The sequence below is a fragment of the Poeciliopsis prolifica genome, unplaced genomic scaffold (genome assembly GCF_027474105.1).
Source record: "Poeciliopsis prolifica strain line A6 unplaced genomic scaffold, Auburn_PproV2 SCAFFOLD125, whole genome shotgun sequence".
Taxonomy (NCBI): Eukaryota; Metazoa; Chordata; class Actinopteri; order Cyprinodontiformes; family Poeciliidae; genus Poeciliopsis; species Poeciliopsis prolifica.
Window position 1 is genome coordinate 226,265 of NW_026562500.1, and position 24,991 is coordinate 251,255.

General features: G+C 43.9%; 1 protein-coding gene across 1 annotated transcript; it reads left to right on the top strand.

Moving 5' to 3' along the window:
• The first annotated feature begins 79 nt into the window (after window positions 1-79).
• On the top strand, window positions 80-24,168 carry LOC129355122 (agouti-signaling protein-like). Its single transcript, XM_055024678.1, has 5 exons — window positions 80-122; window positions 2,198-2,411; window positions 22,925-23,092; window positions 23,255-23,304; window positions 23,808-24,168. The coding sequence occupies exons 2-5, from the start codon at window positions 2,225-2,227 to the stop codon at window positions 23,967-23,969; spliced, it is 567 nt and encodes a 188-aa protein (XP_054880653.1). The 5' UTR covers window positions 80-122; window positions 2,198-2,224; the 3' UTR covers window positions 23,970-24,168.
• Window positions 24,169-24,991: the final 823 nt, after the last annotated feature.

The window sequence follows — 24,991 nt, forward strand, 5'->3', positions numbered from 1 at the left end:
GTTTTACATTTTTGAAAAATAATATTTACCTACAATTTTACCCCACATGGATCCTAGTGTGGAATAACAGACCAATACTAATAAATGAAAATCTATTTTTAGACCTGATCAGCATGAACAAGGTATTGTATTTGTAACTGACTTGCAGTGAAGGTGTTTTGTTAAATTGTAGAGATTTAATCTGAACTGTTCTTGTGATGAATATGTAAAAGTATGCAGAGATTATATTCCTGCAGCTCTGCTCCATGTCATCTTTACCCAAAGTGAAGATTGGAGAATAACTGATAGAAAGTGCAATAATGTAATGCATGTGACTGACTTCCAATCTAAATTATTTAAGGATTATGATAATAATATTTGTCTAGAATTGAGAAAGTATGTAAAATGGCCGGTAAAAGAGACACTTCAAAATCTCTCAGTTTTTACCCAGTGGCTGAATTTTTGCACAAAAGATTGAAATTTGATTCAACATGAATGTAAATGTCCAGAAGGTCCATTAATTATCTCTTTTCCTTTTCAACTATGGAGAGACATTAAAGTGGTTGTGTCTTAAAATTGAGGACATCCCAGAGAAAAGCATCACCCACCGATTACTATATGACGACTTTGATCAACAAATATCTGACTATATTGTTTTCTTGCTTGTTAAATTTCATAAACCCTGCTGTAGGAGGGGAGGTTTACTCCTGCTTTGACTTTTCCTAGTTCATTTAAAGTGTATTACACGTCATTGAAACATTTGAAATGTTTATGTAAAACATGGCAGAATCTCGACTTTCCTTTAGTTTTAAAATTTGCTCCATTTCTGTTCATTTGCCTTTTTGTTGTCTGTGTTCAGTCCAGGATTTGCTTCTCTTTCTATCCATGCTACAACATTCTTTGTACTCATTTAATAATAATGAAAATAATAATTAATAATACAAAGACTCCGGCCACCATATGAAGAAACATGAAGCTGAAGTTGGCGTCTGATTGGGACAAACGACAAACAGAGTTTAAAAGCTAAAATTCAGTTTAAAAGCTAAAATGCTTAGACTCTTTAAAACCATTATTTTACATAAAATACAGAATATTTAAAGCCAATTGTGTGATTTGTGAAACTTTTAATTATAAAATACATAAATAAATATCGATAAATGAATGATAGGAAGGTCAGTATTTAAATATAAGTATTTGTAACGATACTCCAAAATAAATCATTCCTTATTTTAATCATTGTAACATTAATTATTCATATTAATTTAAATTCAGTTTCCAGGCTCACTGAAAACTACTGGATCATCTGTCCAAGCAAAATATGAAAAATAGTCGCGGTTCTGTTATAATAATGTATGAAACGAAGTAGAAAAAATGTTTCTGTTTGCCGCTGTTGTATTTTGGTTGGCACTACTTTGTACAGCGGAAGGTTACGCGCTCATGAAGGCCGAAGCTCCTCTGTGATCAGAAGTTGGTTTCATATCCACGTTTTCTGAGATTCCCGTGGAAATAATAACAGATTCGCTGCAGAAGAACCAACAGTTTGTTGGTTTTCGCCTCATTTCTCATTATATCTGGAATTTTTCTGGTTTTGTTCAGCAGGAGGGTCATTTTCTCTGGTTGTAGCTTAATTTTCCTCCTGTTGGCTCTAATCTCGTTTCTATTCCTTCCATAAATTCTTCAGCAGAACCATCATGAAGTCCTTCTCGACCCGACCCACCGGTTTTATGTGTCTCTCTTAAACTGGAGAAGCCAAACAGTATTTGTAGAAAAGCTGATGAAAACAAATACTAAAATAAAAACTATATTTGATGTTAAAAGCTTCTGAATCTGGCAGCTTCTGGCTGCGGGACGTTTAAACAGCCTCTGCAGCAGCAGCTCTGTTTCTGACTGCAGTCACCTGCTTCATGGGAACTCAGTCGTTTCTACGAAGAAAAGAAATCCTGTGATAAATCCTGTGATAAATCCTGTGATAAATCCTGTGATAAATCCTGTGATAAATCCTGTGATAAATCCTGTGATAAATCCTGTCAGCCTGAACTCCTTGGTCCCTTCAGATTTAGGAGAAGATTGATCCCTAAATCCCAAAGCAATGCAGGAAACGGGCGCAGCCTGAAAGTGTAAACCTCCTGCTGCATCCATTTCCCAAACGTCCAGGCCATTATTTAGAACTTTATCTACATTTAATATCATCCTGCGTCACTCTCCGTTTCTCTAACAGGTAATAAAGGGAGGCTTCTGGTGAGGAATGCGGCTCTGCGGCCCAGATGCTGCGCAGAGTCACGGCGGCGCGGTCAGGAACGTGTCACGTGACGTGAGCGGCGTCCCGGGAGCTGGACGTCTGGACAGCGTCCTGGGCAGCTCATTACTCCCACCCTGCGGCTCGCCCGCCTCCAGATGTGCATCTGCATCCCAGCTGGCCGCGCGGGCCGTCGGTGAGCGCAGCCCACGTCTTATCTGTCTCGCTGGGTTTGGAGTTTGGAGTGAGCCGCGTAATTATGGCAGAAAGTTAGTGAGCTGTGAATGAAGCGCCTGAAACCATCTCACAGCTATAATTCCTGTTGATTATTTGCAGCCTGATAACCTGAAGCTGTAGTTTGCATGAGAAGTCGTCCGTTCCTGTCCGACGCAGTGAAAGCCCTGAGAGGCCGGCGCTGGCTGCAGAGCGCTGGCTGCAGAGCGCTGGCTGCAGAGCGCTGGCTGCAGAGCGCTGGCTGCAGAGCGCTGGCTGCAGAGCAGCATTAGTCAGTGTGAGCTCATTCATCAGTGCTGGCTGTCACATGTTGGCAGCAGCAATGACCTGCTCTGCTCTGCAGTCATTAGCTGAAATAATCAGGCAGATCCGGAGGTTCTGCATTTCGTCTCGATGTGCTGGAGCCTCAGGGGTCTGGAAACGCCGCTGGGCTTTCCAGTTTCACCTGCTTCATCTTTAAGTAATCTGATTACTCTGACATAGTTTCAGCTTTAACGTCTGAAAAGCTAAAGCCGTTGGAAATGTGAAAATAATGCATTTAATTTTTCCTTTCAATGACTGCATAAAAACTGCAGAAATATTCCTTGATATTTCAATTTTATAGCTCAGTTTTTATCATTTTTCATGAGTTTCCTGTTAGGGTTTTTATGAGAGCCAGAGTGATTTATTTTCACAAGTGGAGCCTTACAGCTCTCACTGTAAAGATTCTCTTGAGACATATAATCACATTACATCCCTGCAACAAGCTCCGATCCCAGAGCAGAAACTGGTTCTGAAAACTTTCATTAATGTAAACAGCAGCTTTTACCAAAAACCTGTAATCCAGTTGGTTTCAGGAAAACGTCTGACGGAAATACGAGCCAAACGGTTTCATTCTGAATTTTCTCACGAGATTCTGCCTGATACGGTTAGGTATTAAATAACATGAACAGAATATCTACATATAGAGAGAAAATGCAACTTGACTAAACCTCAGAAATGCTTCAATCTTCCACTTAAAATACTTTATTCAACAAACTCAGTAATGGCGTAAGAACCAAGTAAAAATTAAACATTTATTCAAACCAATAAACTTCCCAAAGAAAACCAGTGAAAATGTTGCCGCCGCCGTCGTGATCAGGCCGTCACCGTCGGGCCAATGAAAAGGAACTGAAGACATGAACCAATGAAAAGGAACTGAAGACATGAACCAATGAAAAGGAACTGAAGACATGAACCAATGAAAAGGAACTGAAGACATGAACCAATGAAAAGGAACTGAAGACATGAACCAATGAAAAGGAACTGAAGACATGAACCAATGAAAAGGAACTGAAGACATGAACCAATGAAAAGGAACTGAAGACATGAACCGGTTCCCCCTCAGTTGATTCATCTGAACCTCAGTTCTCAGCTCCAGGCTGTAAATGTGGACCAAATCCTCGGTGTCTCGATGCTGCTCTTCGCCCTCACCGTGTGCTTTACCACCTAATATTCAGCCACAGGGCTTTTTCATCTTCTCCAGGAGAAAATTCTGGGTTTTGTCCTCATTTGTCTGCAGGATTTCATGCACCAAGTTGCAGTGAGGCAGCTTTAATCTGCTCATGGTTTTTTATGTTGTGGTTGTTTCTTAAATGCATCCTTGTGTTGTTTTGTAAATCTTGAAAAGCAGTTCCTTTCTTCGAAGGCCCTGGCTTTTTGCTGTGGTTTAGCTAATCTTTCCCGGTATTTATGGCGTCGACTTGTGTGCGATTGATAGAAGATGCCAGGAAATGCAGCTCTTAAATCAGACATGAAAGGAGGATTGTCCCTCCCATGACTCTTTGTTAGCCGTACCAAAACTGCAGAACCGCTCCCAGATTTGATCCATTTAAACTCAGTTATTTCTATGTTGTTGTTAACTGCGGCTAATCGGTCAGAACCTGCTGCTCGGCGTTTTGCAGAAAAAGGAGCTGCCTTCAGATGGCCGCCGTGTGTCTGGATCAGGTCCAGTTTCCGCAAAGGTTCACCAGTTATCACCCACACGGCTCCCAGTGGTAGATACTGGTCAGTAAAGGAACGACTGAATGAATGACGAGCTGCATGGAGCAGACGGATAAAGAACTCAATAAATCAAACTTCTCTGAACCGATACTTCAGGTTGTCTCCAGTATCATTTGCCCACAGCTTTAAAAATGTCAGCAGCAGAAAATGGAAAAGTCCAAATTTTCAGCTCAGAACCGCAGCAGCTGCAGTAAATTGTTTCCAATCAGTCTAAGATGCGAGCATGTGAGCAGAGAGGGGGGAGAATGCTGGCCTGAAAGTTTTATGCTGTTGTTGTTAACACATGTTCCTCACAGTGGGAAATATTCACATTGAGTTAGCGCTCAGCGTGAAGCGTGAGAGTGGAGAACACCCAGGTGGTCTGCTCGGCTCGGCTCGGCTCGGCTCGGCCCGGCCCGGCCCGGCCCGGCTCGGCTCGGCCTGGCTCGGCCCGGCTCGGCTCGGCCCGGCCCGGCTCGGCTCGGCCCGGCTCGGCTCGGCTCGGCTCGGCTCGGCTAGCAGCAGGATGACGGCTGAAGCTGCACGGTGGTGACAGAAACGTCACATGCACTTCAACCCACAGAGAAAACAGAGGGCGACGACAAGGTGTGGAGTTGAAGGCAACCCTTGAGTGAATGTTTTCTAAGATCGGCTCCCCGGACATGAAGTCTGGACACTGCGGCTTCACACAGATGCATTTTACTGCAGAAACAAAATTATTTATGGTTTGTTTGTAACCTCTGTTTAACGAGGAAGAAAAGAAAGAGACTGACAATCCTGTGCAGCATTGATTATAGCAGTTTATAGTATAAAAGCCTAATTTCTTCTCTAATATACTCCCTGGGAACTATTAAGGAACATTTTATGAGCAGACAACCATCTGGAGTCTTGGGGGAAAGCTTAATCATGCCTTCCTGCTTCCAAATGACAAAATCAAATGCACTGCCTGGCATTTAGCTCTGCTAGATGGATCAAGAGCAGCGGGGGGCGCTGTCCGGTCACACAGTCAGTTCCTGAAAGACACACAAGAAACCCTCATAAAAGCACAGATGGGGTCAGTGTGACCTGCTCAGGGGAAAACGCTTGTTGGGTTGTCTAATGGTGATTGTTTGCCAAACCAGATACCCAGGAAAAGTTTCTGTAAGCCACAAAAGGCAATGGGGTCAAGTTTCTGTATGCAGGCAAAAGAAGGTTCAATGTCCAAACTTGTAGATTGATCTGGATGATTTATTTTCCCATTTCAGTAAACAATTACAACATTCAAATGTTCCTTTTTTTTTCCTGCTTCCTTTATTGCTCTGGTTGAAACCACAGGCCCCAAGCCCAGACACCTGCTGGTCCTGAACCGGGCCCCTACACTTAGTGGACCGACCCACATTACTTCCTGTCTTAATAAGAAAGTAAATAAGAAAACAAAAAATAAATAAAATCAATATTAACCTACAAATAACTCTCCAAATAACACAAAAAACATACATTTAAGAATAAACTAACAAAAAATTAACATGGATAAAGAATAAATAGCTCCAACGGGTCCAGCTTATCCATGTGGTCTGCCTCAACCCGACTCCGATCCACCTTAAACAGACTCCGGTCCGCCTCATCCCGACTCCAATCCACCTTAAACAGACTCCAATCCGCCTCATCCCGACTCCAATCCGCCTCAACCCGACTCCGATCCACCTTAAACAGACTCCGGTCCGCCTCATCCCGACTCCCGTCCGCCTCAACCCGACTCCAATCCGCCTCAACCCGACTCCGGTCCGCCTCATCCCGACTCCGATCCGCCTTAAAACGACTCCAATCCGCCTCATTCCGACTCCGATCCGCCTCAACCCGACTCCGGTCCGCCTCATCCCGACTCCGATCCGCCTTAAAACGACTCCAATCCGCCTCATCCCGACTCCGGTCCGCCTCAACCCGACTCCGGTCCGCCTCATCCCGACTCTGATCCGCCTTAAAACAACTCCAATCCGCCTCATCCCGACTCCGGTCCGCCTCAACCCGACTCCGGTCCGCCTCATCCCGACTCCGGTCCGCCTCAACCCGACTCCGGTCCGCCTCATCCCGCCTCCGGTCCGCCTCATCCCGACTCCGGTCCGCCTCATCCCGACTCCGGTCCGCCTCAACCCGACTCCGGTCCGCCTCATCCCGCCTCCGGTCCGCCTCAACCCGACTCCGGTCCGCCTCATCCCGCCTCCGGTCCGCCTCAACCCGCCTCCGGTCCGCCTCATCCCGACTCCGGTCCGCCTCATCCCGACTCCGGTCCGCCTCAACCCGACTCCGGTCCGCCTCATCCCGCCTCCGGTCCGCCTCAACCCGACTCCGGTCGGCCTCATCCCGACTCCAATCCGCCTCATTCCGACTCCGATCCGCCTCAACCCGACTCCGGTCCGCCTCATCCCGCCTCCGGTCCGCCTCATCCCGACTCCGGTCCGCCTCATCCCGACTCCGGTCCGCCTCAACCCGACTCCGGTCCGCCTCATCCCGCCTCCGGTCCGCCTCAACCCGACTCCGGTCCGCCTCATCCCGACTCCAATCCGCCTCATTCCGACTCCGATCCGCCTCAACCCGACTCCGGTCCGCCTCATCCCGACTCCAGTCCGCCTCAACTCGACTCCGGTCCGCCTCATCCCGACTCCGATCCGCCTTAAAACGACTCCAGTCCGCCTCAACTCGACTCCGGTCCGCCTCATCCCGACTCCGATCCGCCTTAAAACGACTCCAATCCGCCTCATCCCGCCTCCGGTCCGCCTCAACCCGACTCCGGTCCGCCTCATCCCGACTCCGATCCGCCTTAAAACGACTCCAATCCGCCTCATCCCGACTCCGGTCCGCCTCAACCCGACTCCGGTCCGCCTCATCCCGACTCCAGTCCGCCTCAACTCGACTCCGGTCTGCCTCATCCCGACTCCAATCCGCCTCATTCCGACTCCGATCCGCCTCAACCCGACTCCGGTCCGCCTCATCCCGCCTCCGGTCCGCCTCATCCCGACTCCGGTCCGCCTCATCCCGACTCCGGTCCGCCTCAACCCGACTCCGGTCCGCCTCATCCCGCCTCCGGTCCGCCTCAACCCGACTCCGGTCCGCCTCATCCCGACTCCAATCCGCCTCATTCCGACTCCGATCCGCCTCAACCCGACTCCGGTCCGCCTCATCCCGACTCCAGTCCGCCTCAACTCGACTCCGGTCCGCCTCATCCCGACTCCGATCCGCCTTAAAACGACTCCAGTCCGCCTCAACTCGACTCCGGTCCGCCTCATCCCGACTCCGATCCGCCTTAAAACGACTCCAATCCGCCTCATCCCGCCTCCGGTCCGCCTCAACCCGACTCTGGTCCGCCTCATCCCGACTCCGATCCGCCTTAAAACGACTCCAATCCGCCTCATCCCGACTCCGGTCCGCCTCAACCCGACTCCGGTCCGCCTCATCCCGACTCCAGTCCGCCTCAACTCGACTCCGGTCCGCCTCATCCCGACTCCGATCCGCCTTAAAACGACTCCAATCCGCCTCATCCCGACTCCGGTCCGCCTCAACCCGACTCCGGTCCGCCTCATCCCGACTCCGGTCCGCCTCAACCCGACTCCGGTCCGCCTCATCCCGACTCCGATCCGCCTTAAAACGACTCCAATCCGCCTCATCCCGACTCCGGTCCGCCTCATCCCGCCTCCGGCCCGCCTTAAAACGACTCTGGACTGCTTTAGGTGGGGTGTGAACGCTTATCGACCTCTGACCTCTGGTCTTCCAAACCTCGCTTTGGGTTCTGTTAAAGTGAACTCTGTTTCAGTTTAAATATCTTAACTTAAAGTGGACCTGAGAGTGTGCCAAAAGCAGGAAGTGGACTACAGCGCAGGGCATTCTGGGTAACCAAAGCTAACATGTTAGCTTAGCATTAGCAGCAGAAATGGCTCCTGGTCTTCAGCCAAAGACTAAAGAGAAATCACTAAACTCTGACGCCTCCATCTTGTTTCATCTGGTGAAACAGGAAGTTGCTCTCAGTGTCTTCAGAGGTTTTAGTGTCGTTTCCTGCAGTGGTTGTTGGTGCAGCGCCCCCACAGGCCAGGAGGGGAACAGGCTGGTTGGACTCAGAACCACAGCAGCTGGAGGTGGAGCAGATGTTCTGGTTCCAGTAGAACCGGGTCGACCCCACTGAAGGAGGAAAACAGACTACAAAGACTTTCTAATTACATAGATGAATAATAATAAAATGCTGACTGTTTTTCCACTGGATTTGGCTCCATTCAGTGTTTCACATCCTCTGATCAGTTCAGCACCGTCTATTTCTCAGACTGACACCTAAACATCACAAAACATTAAATTATGGTGGCAGTGAATCGGTAAAAGCCAGAGAACAGCAGCGACTTCCTGTTTGGTTTGGCTGTTAACTCATAACAGTTGGTTCTGACGCAGTTTTGGGTGAAATGAACGTTTCCTAGTGGCTCCATGTGAGTCTGGTGTCTTCATAACCTTCAGAAACTCAAAATTGCATGTTTTATTTCTGCATTCAGGGATTTATTTGCCTTTATGACGTTACTTTCCACATTGAAACATCTGAAACTCGGATTGTTTCGGCCGGTCCTTCTTCAGACCCTGTAATCCATATGATCCATATTCTGGCTGCCGTAGCTTTGCAGAAAGTTTCCTCGGACGCTTCGTAAATCCGACCAACTCTGACGTCAAGCTTGGAGCTTTAAAATCCATCAGGAGATCAAAAGTGAGGCACGTCTCTGTGAAACTGGCAGCGTCGGTTTGAAATCACAGCCTGGTTCAGAACCAGAGAGCCGTTCTGATTGGTCCGTTTCATCGGAAGGCCCCAAACGGCTGAACTTATCAGGGCTTCTTGGGTTTTTTCTGGAAGCACCTTCATTCTGGCCTTTCTGGCACTTGAAGAGGTAACGTGAGATGCAGAGAGCAGGTCAGATTCCCGGGTTAAAGGTCAGGGCTGCAGCTCCTGTCCGTTCTTTCTGGAGGGAAGGAGGGTTCCTGTTCGTTGTTTTTCCCAGTTATGTTAACATCAGGATGGAAGACGGACGACTCCTCTGGGAGCAACTTCTCTGCAGATTCAGCATTTCTGTCACATGTATCATCCGATGGTTGGGGCGGTTCAGAAACTGGACGTAAATATGTCAAATCTAATCTTCTGGAAAGAAAACGTCTTTTCTCAACATACCTGGCATGTCAGAGAAAACCAGGAAGAGGTTTACGATTTAACGAGAGCAAAACTTAAAATGGATCCTTTCTCACAACCAGGAAGGGGAAGGAAATACGGCACACATGCAAGACCCCACACGACCTCCCGTGACCTCCCAGGCCGCCAGGCCGCTTACTTTGTAAAAATTCATGGAGCTGTGCCGATCGATCGGCCACCGATCATAATCGGCCAATTTCGGTGAAAAAGGGTTTGATCGGTGATCAGGGTCTGTTGTTGCCGATCACCAAACCGATCAGCTGTATCTCACTTGGCAGCCTGCGTGTGCAGCTGCTCTCTTTGCTTCTCGCTGCGCAGCAGCAAATCCTCAGCGATGCCATGCAGCACTTCAACGCTCAGAGTGAATGGGGACGTTTGCGAGTTGCGGCGGAAAATGACCTTGGGGTGAAGCAGGTCACAAAGCGTCAACACAACCGATCTAATGCCACGCTTAAAAAACTTGACGGAGTTTGGCTCCATCGAGGCTCAATGCAGGAAAAAAGCAACCAGACAGCAGGAACAGCTGCTTAAAACTACCAACATTGACCCGGATTAGCATCACGGTCACAAAGCTAAACAAGTCACCCAACGGTGATTCAAGTCTTGGAGCTGCGGAGGGAGACGCTGGTTCTGCTCCCGCTGCCGGACCTGCTGGGAATACTTCACAGACGCAGCCGCTGAACCTGCAGACGGTGAGCTGTCACACCGAGAGCTGCAGCAGGAACTTAAAAGATTTGACACTTGCGCTGCGTCCCAACACGAGACAGATCCACCCGTCCCTCTTCTTTCCACCTTGTCCCTAGTGGGTCGGGTGCTGCTGCCCATCTCCAGTGAACATACATGAGACACGTCATCTGAAACGAATCCATCTCCTCCTCCCTGTGTCTGCAGAACTACTGCTCAGTCAGAAGCAACCAATCAGAGCTTAATCAGCTAGCCAATCAGAGCATTGATCAGCTAGCCAATCAGAGCATTAATCAGCTAGCCAATCAGAGCATTGATCAGCTGACCAATCAGAGCTTAATCAGCTAGCCAATCAGAGCTTAATCAGCTAGCCAATCAGAGCTTAATCAGCTAGCCAATCAGAGCTTAATCAGCTAGCCAATCAGAGCATTGATCAGCTGACCAATCAGAGCTTAATCAGCTAGCCAATCAGAGCTTAATCAGCTAGCCAATCAGAGCTTAATCAGCTAGCCAATCAGAGCTTAATCAGCTAGCCAATCAGAGCTTAATCAGCTAGCCAATCAGAGCATTAATCAGCTAGCCAATCAGAGCTTAATCAGCTAGCCAATCAGAGCTTAATCAGCTAGCCAATCAGAGCATTGATCAGCTAGCCAATCAGAGCATTAATCAGCTAGCCAATCAGAGCTTAATCAGCTAGCCAATCAGAGCATTGATCAGATAGCCAATCAGAGCATTTATCAGCTAGCCAATCAGAGCATTGATCAGCTAACCAATCAGAGCTTAATCAGCTAACCAATCAGAGCTTAATCAGCTAGCCAATCAGAGCATTGATCAGCTAGCCAATCAGAGCTTAATCAGCTAACCAATCAGAGCTTAATCAGCTAGCCAATCAGAGCATTGATCAGCTAGCCAATCAGAGCATTGATCAGCTAACCAATCAGAGCATTGATCAGCTAGCTGAAGTCAGGACGTTTTAATTCATGATTGTTCATCTTGATGCTTTTGATAAATGTTTCCTTTTGTTCTCGACATTATTTGATATCTGTGCTGTGAGATTTATGTGACTCATGATTTATGTGTGAGAGCCTTACTGTTAAATATTATTTTACTGGTTGCAGGTTTTTCAGTCCTTTTCACTGAGTAGCTGCTGTTTTGTGTCTGCAAGTATTTTGTGTGGCTGCTGTCAGGACAACTGCATCTTGTTTTTTATTTTGTTTTTTTTTTGTTTAAGGTGGCAGTAGTAATTTTATTGGTTTTATGTTGGGTGTACATTGGAATGTAGAGGGGGAACTTTTGTTTTGTTCCGCGCGGCATGTGTTGCCCGGGGAGCTTTGGCTGGCGCATTTGGAGCCATGTGGGTCATGCAGGCTGGAGAGACTGAGAAGATTAGACTTTATTCCTCTGGAGTTGATGCAGATAATGAGGTACAGTTTGTTGTATGGATCTTTTGTTATATTGTGTCATTTGTTGTGAACTGATTTAGGTTGTTACCTTTTTTGTAGTTCTGACGGCATTTTTGAGGACCTCGAAGAACGTGTCTGAAATAAATGGCTGTAGAAAATCACTGCGTTAGTTTTTTAAACTCGAGAGGAGTAACATTTTGCATGTTTTATGTCTAAATTAAGTGAATTTATTAGCAGATCAATTTTCCATTTTTTCAAATCACTTAATAGCATTATACCTGAAGCAAAAAAGTAACAGCCAATGCTGATCAGTGATCAATGCTGATCAGCATTGATCACTGATCAGCATTGATCACTGATCAGCATTGATCGGTGATGGGAATCAGAAAATTCTGATTGGATCATCGCTAAAATAAAAGCTGCTGTTTTGATCGGCTGGAACTGTTTTTGGGTCGAGACGTTTGTGCAGCAAAATAAAGCAAACGATGAATGAATTGTTCTTTCACAATGTTGAGTCAGAAGGAGATGAAGCCATCGTGTCTGACCTGGCTGTTGTTGCTCAGTTCATCGTTGTTAGTTTAACACCAGGAAGTGTTTCTGGTTGAGTAATTTACATGTTTTCATAAATGTTTCTCACTTAGTGATGTATATCAATCCATCCCTGTTATTTCTGCCAGTTTAGAAGTTTTGCATGCCGGATATATTCCGCAGAACCCGGAGTCGTTCCTGGAGTCGTTCCTGGAGTCGTTCCTGGAGTCGTTCCTGGAGTCGTCCAGAACCCGGAAGCAGCCGCCGGTTTCCTTGGTTCTGGGTCTCCTGCCCTGATTGGAGTCCGATCTTTGGAAAACCTTCGGACAGATGTTTGTGGAGCGCTCAAAGTGCGAACTAGAAATCATTTTCTGGCTTGTTTGTCGGGGCTGTTGGGACGTTAACCGGCCTGACGCGTCGCTGAGTGAAAACTAACATGGCTGCTTGACACATGAAAGCGTTTTTGGCGAAGCGGCTCTGGCCTCTGAAATCCAGTAGCGCTCAAGCCGTAGTGGTAACGGGTTCGCTCAGCGGAGGGTCTGGTTCACATTTATGTGTCCATCCTTAGGATTTGACCTTTTCCATCCCCTAAACCTCAGCAGCGCTGGTCCCGCCTCCGGGCCGAACCTCCCAGTATATCTTCATGGTGTGAAGCTCCAACGCAGGGAAAGCTAGTCCAGCTCAACAGGAACGACGCAGCGGGAATAAGAAGATCTGGACGAGGGGAAAATCAGCCGGGGAAAAAAGCAGAGAGGAAAACTGAAACGAAGCGAAGACTCCAATCAGAGCCGAGAGGAAAGAAAACAGCAGGAATCAGAGGAGCGGAGAGCGCCGCCGCGTCCCGTCAGACGCAGGATCCTCAGGTAGGAGAGCGAGACGCTTTCAGGATGGACCCGGCAAGCAGCAGGCTGGAGGACGGCCGAGCCGCTCGGTCCGGTTTAAACCCATCCGGTTCAGTTCAAACCCAAATGAAACGACAAGAAACGGATCCTGATTGTTGAGTCGGTGAACGGTGAGGAAAACACAGACCTGGTTCTGGTTCTGGTTCTCTCACAATGGATTGGTTTTGGGATCAAATTGTCCTCACAATCAGAATCTGGATCGGAACCAACCGGACCAGGAACTGGGCTGATGGTGAAATGATCCGAATCGGTTTTCCCGTTTGGCTCCTGTTAGCAGGAAGAAACGACCAGCAGCTTTTTGTTTCCCTCAATAATAAATTTATAACAGAATAAAACTGAAAACATGGAAACAATCTGACTGATTATAATCTGATTATAATCTGATTATAATCTGATTATGACAGAAAAAACTCTGATGCATTCAATCAGCTGCAGGTTGCAAAATATCTGAACAATAATTCAGAAAGGCTCCGGTGGGAACAATGTTTTAGTTTTGATTTACCAAGTTAAAAATAATGTGACGGTCCCGTCTGGTCTGGTCCAGCCTGGTCCGGCCCGGTCCCGTCTGGTCCTGTCCAGTTCCGTCCGGTCCTGACTGGTCCGGTCCGGTCCGGCCCGGTCCCATCCCGTCTGGTCCGGTGTCAGGAAAAACTTCATCAACGAAAAATAACTTAATGTTTCATGAAAACAGATTGTTTTGGTGTGTTTTCCCTAATGACTCTAATAATAATAATAATTATTATTATTATTATTATTGCTATATTATGAATTCAGAAAAAAAATCTAAAAGTCATAAAATATTCAGATCAGAGCAGAAATATGAGTTATTTTGTTGGAAGCCTGAATATCTTGGAAGCTTTTTTTATTTGGTAATTAAGTTGAAAACATTTTCATTTTGTTGTTCAGGATTAATATTGCTATTATTATATTTAAATCTTTTTCCTCAAATGTTAAATTTTCTGCTTCTGTGTTTTACATTTTAAAGAAAAATCTCCTTTAAATTATTTCCCAGAAAACTCAAATCCAAACACTGGCAAAGCATTTTGAAGTCAAATGAATCTTTATTTTGTTGAATAGTTTAATCATGAAACTGATTTACAGAATTTCTGGTAAATGTGAGTAAAATGGATGCTGACCTTTAACCCACAACTTTCATGTTTTATGCTTTTATTCGTGATGGAGAATCTGATCTCAAACATTCAAACATTTTGATTTTCAGGCTGAAACCGGAATCATAAACCTGCTGTGGTTTATTAAATTACATATTTCCTGTAACTTTAACCTTTTTCTATCAACAGAGGATTTAAGTGAAAAGGTAGAAAAACAAAGAAAAGTTGCATTTCTGCAGATTGAGTAGAAAAGATGTTGTGAAAAGGGAGAAACAAGTTTCTGCTTGTAGTTTTTCTTTTTAATATGGTTATGAGATAAAAAGCTGAAATAATGTCGTTATGCAGTTTTTCTCCTGCGGATGTCGGGTTCCGGTTCTGATGCCGATCTGCATCAGAACCGGACAAACAGAAACGTCTTGCTGCTGTTTTCATGTTTGTTTGGATTAAATTCATCCAGATTATTCATGTTTTCATCCAGATTATTCATGTTTTCATCCAGATTATTCATGTTTTCATCCAGATTATTCATGTTTTCATCCAGATTATTCATGTTTTCATCCAGATTATTCATGTTTTCATCCAGATTATTCATGTTTTCATCCAGATTATTCACTGACGACACGAAACATTTAATCAAACCATTTCATTATTTTACTACAAAGTTTCCTGTTTGCCGCTTTGAGCCGCGACAGTTTGCTATCAAACGAATGTTTTTATTCTGAACATCATGTGAAGACTTGCATAGTGATTCATTTTTATCTTTTAGTACCAGATAAACATGCAGTTATGTCTCAAAAATACAAAATCATACCAAGATTTTAGAGCAAATATTTATTTCACTTAAAACAAATTTGTAACTTTTCAGAAAAAGATTGGATTTTTTTTTTTAAATCAATAATTTCTTAATATTGATTAAAAAGTATCAGATTATTTCAGTTATTGCAAAACATGTAATAAATGAAATAATCTGTCTGGAACTTTTTCATCAATATTCAGGGATTATTGGCTGATAATCTGCTCACTGATAAGATGCTTAAAAAAGTAACATCCTAATTGTAAAGTTAAAACTAGATTCACACTCTGTTGTTGTTTTTGTGGATCTTTTTTATGTTTTATCTTATAAAACTAAATGTTTGTGAACATAAATAATCAGGAAGATTTATTGTTTTTGCAGAACAGAAATATTTCCATATTTCAGCGTTTTAATTCTGTCAGTAAAAACTGATTAGCAAAACATTTTAAATCTTTTCTGTTTTCTGAGGTTTTAATTTTTGAGTTTGGTTCAAATGATCATTTTATTGAAGGTTTTTAAATTCTTTAACCTGCAAGTTTAGCTTACTTGCATTATCTGTCAGGATTTATTAATGATCAAGTGGAAACAGAATCGTTCATGATTTGCTCTGTGTGTTTTTACAGTCTGTGACTTTGACTAGGCCTTGTGAACATGGATTTTTGTTGATTTGAACCATTATGTCTCTGGCTGGTTCGTTGGGAGGTGAATAATAAATCAATGCCCACAGCATGACGCTGCCTCCACCATGTATTGTTTTGCATGAAGATTATTTATTTTAGTATTTCTGAGAACTGTGTGATTGTATTTCCTCTCATCCTGCGTATGAACCCTGATGGTCGCCGCCGCAGCGAGCCGCCGCAGCCAGCCGCCGCAGCCAGCCGCCGCAGCGAGCCGCCGCAGCCAGCCGCCGCAGCCAGCCGCTACTGGAACATCTGCACACACTTCAGTGCCTGGCGCTCTGAGCTTTGTGCTGCTTCCTTTCCTAAGTCATGTTTGGGTGTGCGGGAAGCAGCCGGCCCGGCGTGCCGTGACCCCGGGGTCGCGGGAAGCAGCCGGCCCGGCGTGCCGTGACCCCGGGGTCGCGGATCGTTTTAAGTGGAGTCAGAAATGAAACGAGGCAGGCGTTCTCCGTGTTTCTCTCTGCAGCGAGTCCCACAGGAACGCTTAGCGTTCAGTTACCCATGCAGCTTTAACACCATTTTAGCTGGTTCATTGCTACCGATGGGGTCAGGGGTCAGGGGTTCATTCATGCTCGGGGTTGGTTTCTATCCATAAAAAGCTGGAATACTTGCTGAAGTTTGTTCCAGTCTTTATCTGCAGCATAAAGAAATCCCCATATATTGATTCAATTTCTAGAACGTTGAGCAGAATGTTGTCACAGAAACATTAAAACAGAAACTTAATGACAGCAGAGTTTTTATGTTGCAGTTTGACATTATTCTGACGTGGATAAAAATCACCAGCAGTGCCATAAACTGACGTAAAGCGCTGCCATGCAAGGCCGTGCCATATGGCATGAAACTCATGTCAAGATAAGTTGTATAAAATTTACCAAGACATTTAAAAAAAAACATCCTAATTGTAATGTTAAAGCTAGTTTAACACTCTGCTGTTTTTGTGGATCTTATTTATGTTTGTAAATGTTCAGTTTACGTTGCTGCTTGTCATTGCCTTAAAAATCTCTTTGCAAGGGAGACGTGGCGGTGACTTCCTGGGTAAATCAAGACTAAATACATAAATGAAATATAAAAACATGCAAAGAATGTCAGTGTCCAATCCTGTCTGCCCAGTGCAGCGACTGGTTGTGTTCGGCTGCATTGCTGCCATCGAAACTCATGCTGGTAGTGGGAAAACAAATCATTTCCTGTTTCACTCAGTTTGCAGGTTAGTTTTCTGCTCCTGGTCTGATTGTTCAAGCCTCCCGTGATCTTAAGACACGACGTCATTTAAACCCCACAACTTTTTACTTTGAGCGGTCCTGCAGAGTCGCGCTGTGTGTTTACAAGGTGTTTTATGGTTTTGGAGAGACCGTGAGGCTGTCACCCCGCTACCCGCCACTTCCCCGCTGTCAGACCGTGACATCAGCCGCGCTCATCCTGAGCGCTGCTCAGACCGCAGGAGGTTAAACCCGAACAAGGTCCAAATAATTTATGTCTTGCATCTTCCTTTTTAACGAGCTCTTCATTTGTGCTGTGAGCCGTGCTGCTTCCCGCCGCTCTGTGTTGATGCTAGCCGCTTACGTCATCAACAAGCAAGTTAGCTGGAAGTGAGCGGAATACATATCATTTCTATAGCGATGTAATATAAAAGTCTGATTTAATCTGTGATTTATCGTTAAACCGATTTATCGTTAAACCGATTTATCGTTAAACTGATTTATTGTTTAACCAATAACAATAAATGTTTAACGATAAATCACAGATTTATCGTCAATCAATCACAGATTTATCGTCAATAAATCACAGATTTATCGTCAATAAATCACAGATTTAAATCACAGATTATCAATAATCACAGATTTATCGTCAATAAATCACAGATTTATCGTCAATAAATCACAGATTTATCGTCAATAAATCGGTTTAACTGATTTATCGTTAAACCAATTTATCGTTAAACGATTTATCGCTAAACTGATTTAACATTAAACTCTGATTTAACGTTGAATTCTGTGATGCTACGCTGAACTGAAACGCTTCAGATGTTTTCTAGAGCTTCACAAAGCTCTGCCAGACATTATGCTCCATTATTTTCTGACATCTGTAAATATTTTCATCTTTCCAAGCAGTTATGTCTTAAATCGTTTGACTTCAAGATGTAACTACCCACTTTAGAGTGGAGTGCCTCAGGGTTGGGTGCCAGACGTGAAGCTTTAAGTCCAACCAGATGCAGGTCAAGGTGTTGTCAGGTGTTTTCTGACAGACAGACAGACGCTGCTGAAACAGCTACCAAATGTTTCAGCTGCTTTTTCCACATACAGTCGCAGCCTGATACCTTTTCACGTCTAAAGTGCAGCACGTTTAAAATAAGACGCTACCTTTCATTAGTATGAGCTGCCTTATCACCGTCAGGTCTGTGATTCTCAGATCTTTGTCCTGCAGTCGTCTACAGAGCAGCTTCTAGTTCCTAAACATTTGACCAGAGGACACAGAGGAAACATGACTTTCTTCTGCTGCGATGTTTTTATCAGAATCAGTTTGGAAACGTTAGGAGTCGGTTAGGTTAGGCTAGGTTAGGGGTCGGTTAGGTTAGGTTAGGTTAGGGTTAGGTTAGGCTAGGTTAGGTTAGGTTAGGTTAGGTTAGGTTAGGTTAGGGCTAATGACTTTTCCCTATTTTGAATGACTTGTTGTCCATTAATGATAAAATTATACAAATTGAACATTTAAAAAATATCGTTATCTAATAAAAACACCATTTTTAAAAACTCACTTTTTGATAAAACATTTTTTGTGCTTAGGTGACTTGTTTTTTTTTGGCCGTATTGAATATATTTTGTTCAACTGCAATGAAAACCGTTTTTCGCTTCACACTAGAGAAATAAAACAGTTTGAGTGAAAGTGCCACACCCGGGTCACAACGCAGCAGAACTCTGTGAACTTGACGCAAACACAACGGCAATTCATGTTTCACACAATCACATTCATCTCACAATCAGGCCGATATTTCAAAACTGAAAATTCAATCAGAAAACAACCTGACTGTTTCTTACATATCATTTCATTTTTTTCTTTAAGTTTGAGATTTCTGGAATCAGATCACAGTGAAATATGATTTTATTTTTGAAAAAACATTTCAGAAATAAAGAAAAAACACAGCAAAAAGTTACTGGGAGGTTCAAATCCAAAGTTGAATATTATGCAAATATCTGTGTTCGACTCAACATGGCCAACAGCATCCAGAGTCTTTTATGCTTTAGAATAACAGAAAGGACAGCAAAAGAAGTGGAAATGGGAAATAATGCATGTTTTTTAAACTATTTTATAAATAAAAAATCTTGTGACAGAACTTATATTCCATCCACATCAAAACTCAAAACTCCATCTGCAAGAGTTTGGCATTGAACCCGATTCTCTCTCCGATCCGTCAGTTCTCATCCGGAGCTGTTAGATGTTAAACTACATTTCCCACAATCCAACAGTCTCTTGTTTTTTAGAGTTGCATGTTTGAAATACTGTTGAAATATTTAGTTTTTTATTCATCTGTTACAGTAAAATATGGAGAAAACAGAAGAAAAGTAAAAGTTTAAGAAATGTTTTAATAGTCGTAGTCCAGGTTGATTTTCTCTTTCTGTAATTATGTGCTTGTTGCTGAAATCTTTGGTGAAGTGCATCAACATGAAGATATTTATTGTTGTCTTCATGTTTTCTGATGTGAATCAGAAAATATGTTCCTTGTTTGTTCCAGAAAGTTTTTTCTCTCTGCGTTGAAATCATTATTTTTGTTGCTTCTCATGCTGCCAAGCCTCCAATTTAGCAACATTTTGTTATAATTTTCTGTTTCTCACATTGATGGAATAAATATGGAGCAATTTGAGTCTGACAGCGGCAGGATGAAAACATTTTCTGGCAAACAGAACATGTGCAGCTCATGTGTTGCTAATAAAGCAGCAACACTTAAAATAATGAGACGGCAAAGAGATGAGAAAGTGAGATTTATTTCAGAAGTGAAGCCTGGTTGGCCGGGTGAGTTCGTTCAGCCTCTGAGCGTCGAAGCAGGTTTGACTTCAGTAAAATCTGTCTGATCCGCAGCAGATCTGAAGGACCTCATTATTTCTGAAGCATCTTTCTTTTTGCTGTGAGCCGATCTGCGGCTGCAGCAGGAATGAAGTCCAGATGTCTGATCATTTATAAAAGTTCTTCATCTTCAGAAGGACGGCTTAGGGGTCAGAGGTTAAGGTCAAGGTCTCAGAGATCCCGCCGTAAATCCTGCAGCGCATTCAGATCCTCTTCATCTGCTGCTGGGTAACAGCCCTGTTCGTGTCTGCATGGCGATGGGGGTCATGTGACTTAGCAGGTAGATGATGTTGGACAAAAGCAGAAATCATTTATTCATGGTGCCATAATATTAGTGAATATCAGGATTAAGAATAAGTCAGGAAAGATTTCTGTGAAAAGAAATTGGCAGCAACTGAGAGAATATTTCTATCATGATTAGCGACGATCCAATCAGGATTTTCTGATTCCCATCACCGATCAATGCTGATCACTGATCAGCATTGATCACTGATCAGCATTGGCTGTTACTTTTTTGCTTCAGGTATAAATGCTATTAAGTGATTTGAAAAAATGGAAAATTGATCTGCTAATAAATTCACTTAATTTAGACATAAAACATGCAAAATGTTACTCCTCTCGAGTTCAATTAAACTTAACGCAGTTCTTGATTTTCTACAGCCATTTATTTCAGACACGTTCTTCGAGGTCCTCAAAAATGCCGTCAGAACTACAAAAAAGGTAACAACCTAAATCAGTTCACAACAAATGACACAATATAACAAAAGATCCATACAACAAACTGTACCTCATTATCTGCATCAACTCCAGAGGAATAAAGTCTAATCTTCTCAGTCTCTCCAGCCTGCATGACCCACATGGCTCCAAATGCGCCAGCCAAAGCTCCCCGGGCAACACATGCCGCGCGGAACAAAACAAAAGTTCCCCCTCTACATTCCAATGTACACCCAACATAAAACCAATAAAATTACTACTGCCACCTTAAACAAAAAAAAAACAAAATAAAAAACAAGATGCAGTTGTCCTGACAGCAGCACACAAAATACTTGCAGACACAAAACAGCAGCTACTCAGTGAAAAGGACTGAAAAACCTGCAACCAGTAAAATAATATTTAACAGTAAGGCTCTCACACATAAATCATGAGTCACATAAATCTCACAGCACAGATATCAAATAATGTCGAGAACAAAAGGAAACATTTATCAAAAGCATCAAGATGAACAATCATGAATTAAAACGTCCTGACTTCAGCTAGCTGATCAATGCTCTGATTGGCTAGCTGATCAATGCTCTGATTGGTTAGCTGATCAATGCTCTGATTGGCTAGCTGATCAATGCTCTGATTGGCTAGCTGATTAAGCTCTGATTGGTTAGCTGATTAAGCTCTGATTGGCTAGCTGATTAAGCTCTGATTGGTTAGCTGATTAAGCTCTGATTGGCTAGCTGATCAATGCTCTGATTGGCTAGCTGATTAAGCTCTGATTGGTTAGCTGATTAAGCTCTGATTGGTTAGCTGATCAATGCTCTGATTGGCTAGCTGATAAATGCTCTGATTGGCTATCTGATCAATGCTCTGATTGGCTAGCTGATTAAGCTCTGATTGGCTAGCTGATTAATGCTCTGATTGGCTAGCTGATCAATGCTCTGATTGGCTAGCTGATTAAGCTCTGATTGGCTAGCTGATTAAGCTCTGATTGGCTAGCTGATTAATGCTCTGATTGGCTAGCTGATTAAGCTCTGATTGGCTAGCTGATTAAGCTCTGATTGGCTAGCTGATTAAGCTCTGATTGGCTAGCTGATTAAGCTCTGATTGGCTAGCTGATTAAGCTCTGATTGGTCAGCTGATCAATGCTGATTGGCTAGCTGATTAAGCTCTGATTGGCTAGCTGATTAAGCTCTGATTGGCTAGCTGATTAAGCTCTGATTGGCTAGCTGATTAAGCTCTGATTGGTCAGCTGATCAATGCTCTGATTGGCTAGCTGATTAATGCTCTGATTGGCTAGCTGATCAATGCTCTGATTGGCTAGCTGATTAAGCTCTGATTGGTTGCTTCTGACTGAGCAGTAGTTCTGCAGACACAGGGAGGAGGAGATGGATTCGTTTCAGATGACGTGTCTCATGTATGTTCACTGGAGATGGGCAGCAGCACCCGACCCACTAGGGACAAGGTGGAAAGAAGAGGGACGGGTGGATCTGTCTCGTGTTGGGACGCAGCGCAAGTGTCAAATCTTTTAAGTTCCTGCTGCAGCTCTCGGTGTGACAGCTCACCGTCTGCAGGTTCAGCGGCTGCGTCTGTGAAGTATTCCCAGCAGGTCCGGCAGCGGGAGCAGAACCAGCGTCTCCCTCCGCAGCTCCAAGACTTGAATCACCGTTGGGTGACTTGTTTAGCTTTGTGACCGTGATGCTAATCCGGGTCAATGTTGGTAGTTTTAAGCAGCTGTTCCTGCTGTCTGGTTGCTTTTTTCCTGCATTGAGCCTCGATGGAGCCAAACTCCGTCAAGTTTTTTAAGCGTGGCATTAGATCGGTTGTGTTGACGCTTTGTGACCTGCTTCACCCCAAGGTCATTTTCCGCCGCAACTCGCAAACGTCCCCATTCACTCTGAGCGTTGAAGTGCTGCATGGCATCGCTGAGGATTTGCTGCTGCGCAGCGAGAAGCAAAGAGAGCAGCTGCACACGCAGGCTGCCAAGTGAGATACAGCTGATCGGTTTGGTGATCGGCAACAGACCCTGATCACCGATCAAACACTTTTTCACCGAAATTGGCCGATTATGATCGGTGGCCGATCGATCGGCACAGTTCTATTGCAAATTGATAAAAAGTTTGAATCTACTGCGTGACAAAAACCTGCCCTACAACTTTATTTTTCTGTTATGTTGCATTAAAAATGCTAAACATTTATCCCTCTATGGTTCGCATGATGATGCAAGTTGGAAAAAAATGTTTGGGATGTTTTGACATAAACCAGGTAAACATAATGAAGAGAAATCGTCTGCCATGTTTTTGCTTTGATTAGGCCGTGGGCCGATCCTAACCTGATGTAAGGAAGTATAAAGAAATGTGGTCAAGTTGCTGTTGCCGCTTCAGCCTCACTGAAAGTCGCCTTGTTGACGTGTTTGTCTTTCCTTCCAGAGATGCAGGCCTTCCTGCCGCTGGGCTGCTGCGTCATCGCGCTCACGCAGTGCTGCCTTGGCTCCGCCCACATGATCCCTGACGACAGGCTGTCCACCAATCGGGTCGTTGCGTCCAACGCTCTGTCTCACAGCCTGCAGGTCGACCCGCCTCCTGTTGTTATTGTGGGTAAATATGTTTGCATCTTCATGTAGAGTCGGAGCGTCTGCGTGGCGACAAGCATCTTATCCCTCGTGACGATATTTCATAATAAAATCCAAAGTCATTCATGATAATATGAACCAGAGGCGATAAAACTGCGACGTGTTTAAGCTGCTTCTTCTGTTTCAGAATTGAACAAATCCACCAGGAAGAAGGAAAAAGGAAGGAAGCAGAAAAAGGTTGGAACACTGCAAAAACAGAGTTTAGAGAAAATATGGAAATACACTTGAAATAAAATTAAAGCAGCTTATCAGAGCCTGTTTTCAGTAAATAATTACCGAATATTGATAATAAGGCACTGGCAGATTATTTCACTTCAAACCTTTTTCCATTTTTATCAGAGAAATAATCTGTCAGAGGAATTAATAACTTAAATTTAACAAGCTCCAATATCTTTCTGAAAAGTTAGTTTTGCATTATTTTAGTAACCTAAAATATTTTCACTGGATCATAAGTAAGATTTAATTATTTGCAGTTTTAAATTTTCTCTGTTTTGTCTGATTGTTTGTCTGATATATATTTTCTTTTCTTTTTTTGCTGGTTTTATTTCTAATATCGCCTCATTGAGCTGCTCTGTTCTGTCTGCTGAATTTGTGAAATGATCTTCAGTCTGTGGCGTTAAACTTTGTGATGGACGTCAGATTAAATCTGAGCTCTGCTCTTGTTTTCCTGTTTCTGTCAGAATAAGTTTGCGAGGAAGCGGCCGCCTCCTCCGCCGGACTGCGTCCCGCTCTGGGGAAGCTGCAAAGCTCCCGGCAACGTTTGCTGCGACTTCTGCGCGTTCTGCCAGTGCCGGCTGTTTAAGACGGTGTGTTTGTGCCGGATGGGGAACCCGCGCTGCTGAGCGGCTGCCGCTGCTTCAGGAAACCTCCTGCAGCGACTCGGTTTGTAACTTTGCCTAAAGTGAAGCACTTTATGACGAGGTCGGAGCCGCGCCGAGCGAACGCAGCAGGCTTTTCGCACTGATTCCCGTCTGGATGGTACTTTAGCTATCAACATGTTTATGGCACACGCAACAATAAAAAACCTTCGTGGCCAATCCAGTCTGTTTCTGTTTTATGAATTATTCCTGCATGGAACTGAGTGAACAGGAAGGTTGATCTAATTCTGTGGTTTGTTACACTGAAAAAAATAAGTCATTGGATGAACATAAAAAAATTATGGAAAGGATTTCCACCTGATTACTTTGCTTTATTTCAGCACCATGTACTTGTGTTACTCCTATTTAAAGCAAATGTGTTAGGTCAACCTAATTTATTAAGATTATTCCAATGTAAAGCAAATGTGTTGGCTCAACTTGTTACAATGGTGATTCAATGGGTGATTCTAAATCAAACATGTTGGCTCAACGTAATATATTGTGGTTATTCTTATATAAATAAAATGAGTTGGCAAAACATAATTCATTAAGGTTGTTCTAATTTAAACCAAATATGTTGGCTTAACCAGAATTATGGTAATGCAATGGATGATTGTAAATCAAATGAGTTGGCTCTACTCCATTCATTATGGTTATTCAAATTCAAATGAAATGTGTTGGCTCAACATATGTTTTAAAGGTTCCTTTAACTCAGTTACTATAGCGTGACCCAGTGTAATGCAATACAGCCCGCCCAACTAATCTGCAATGTTTAGGACCAAATCATTGATGTAACTTCATTAAGATGAATGTAAATCTAGTTGAAACCACCTTATTTTACAGTGGTACCTTCACACTACCTGATTCAGTAGGTCCAACTCACTAAAAGCAAGTTAGCTCAACAAATATGCTTCATGCTAAAAGACAGCTAGTTAATCGTGTGGAAATCCTTTCCATTATTTCATGACGTTAATTCAAAGACATATTTTCAAGCGTTAATCAAGCAT

Bases quoted from the DNA above. Each gene is read 5' to 3' on its own strand.
- LOC129355122 (XM_055024678.1), top strand. From the start codon at position 2,225: ATGCGGCTCTGCGGCCCAGATGCTGCGCAGAGTCACGGCGGCGCGGTC. The intron at 23,093-23,254 runs GTAAATATGTTT...CTTCTGTTTCAG, and splicing joins GCCTCCTGTTGTTATTGTGG to AATTGAACAAATCCACCAGG. The intron at 23,305-23,807 runs GTTGGAACACTG...TGTTTCTGTCAG, and splicing joins AAGGAAGGAAGCAGAAAAAG to AATAAGTTTGCGAGGAAGCG.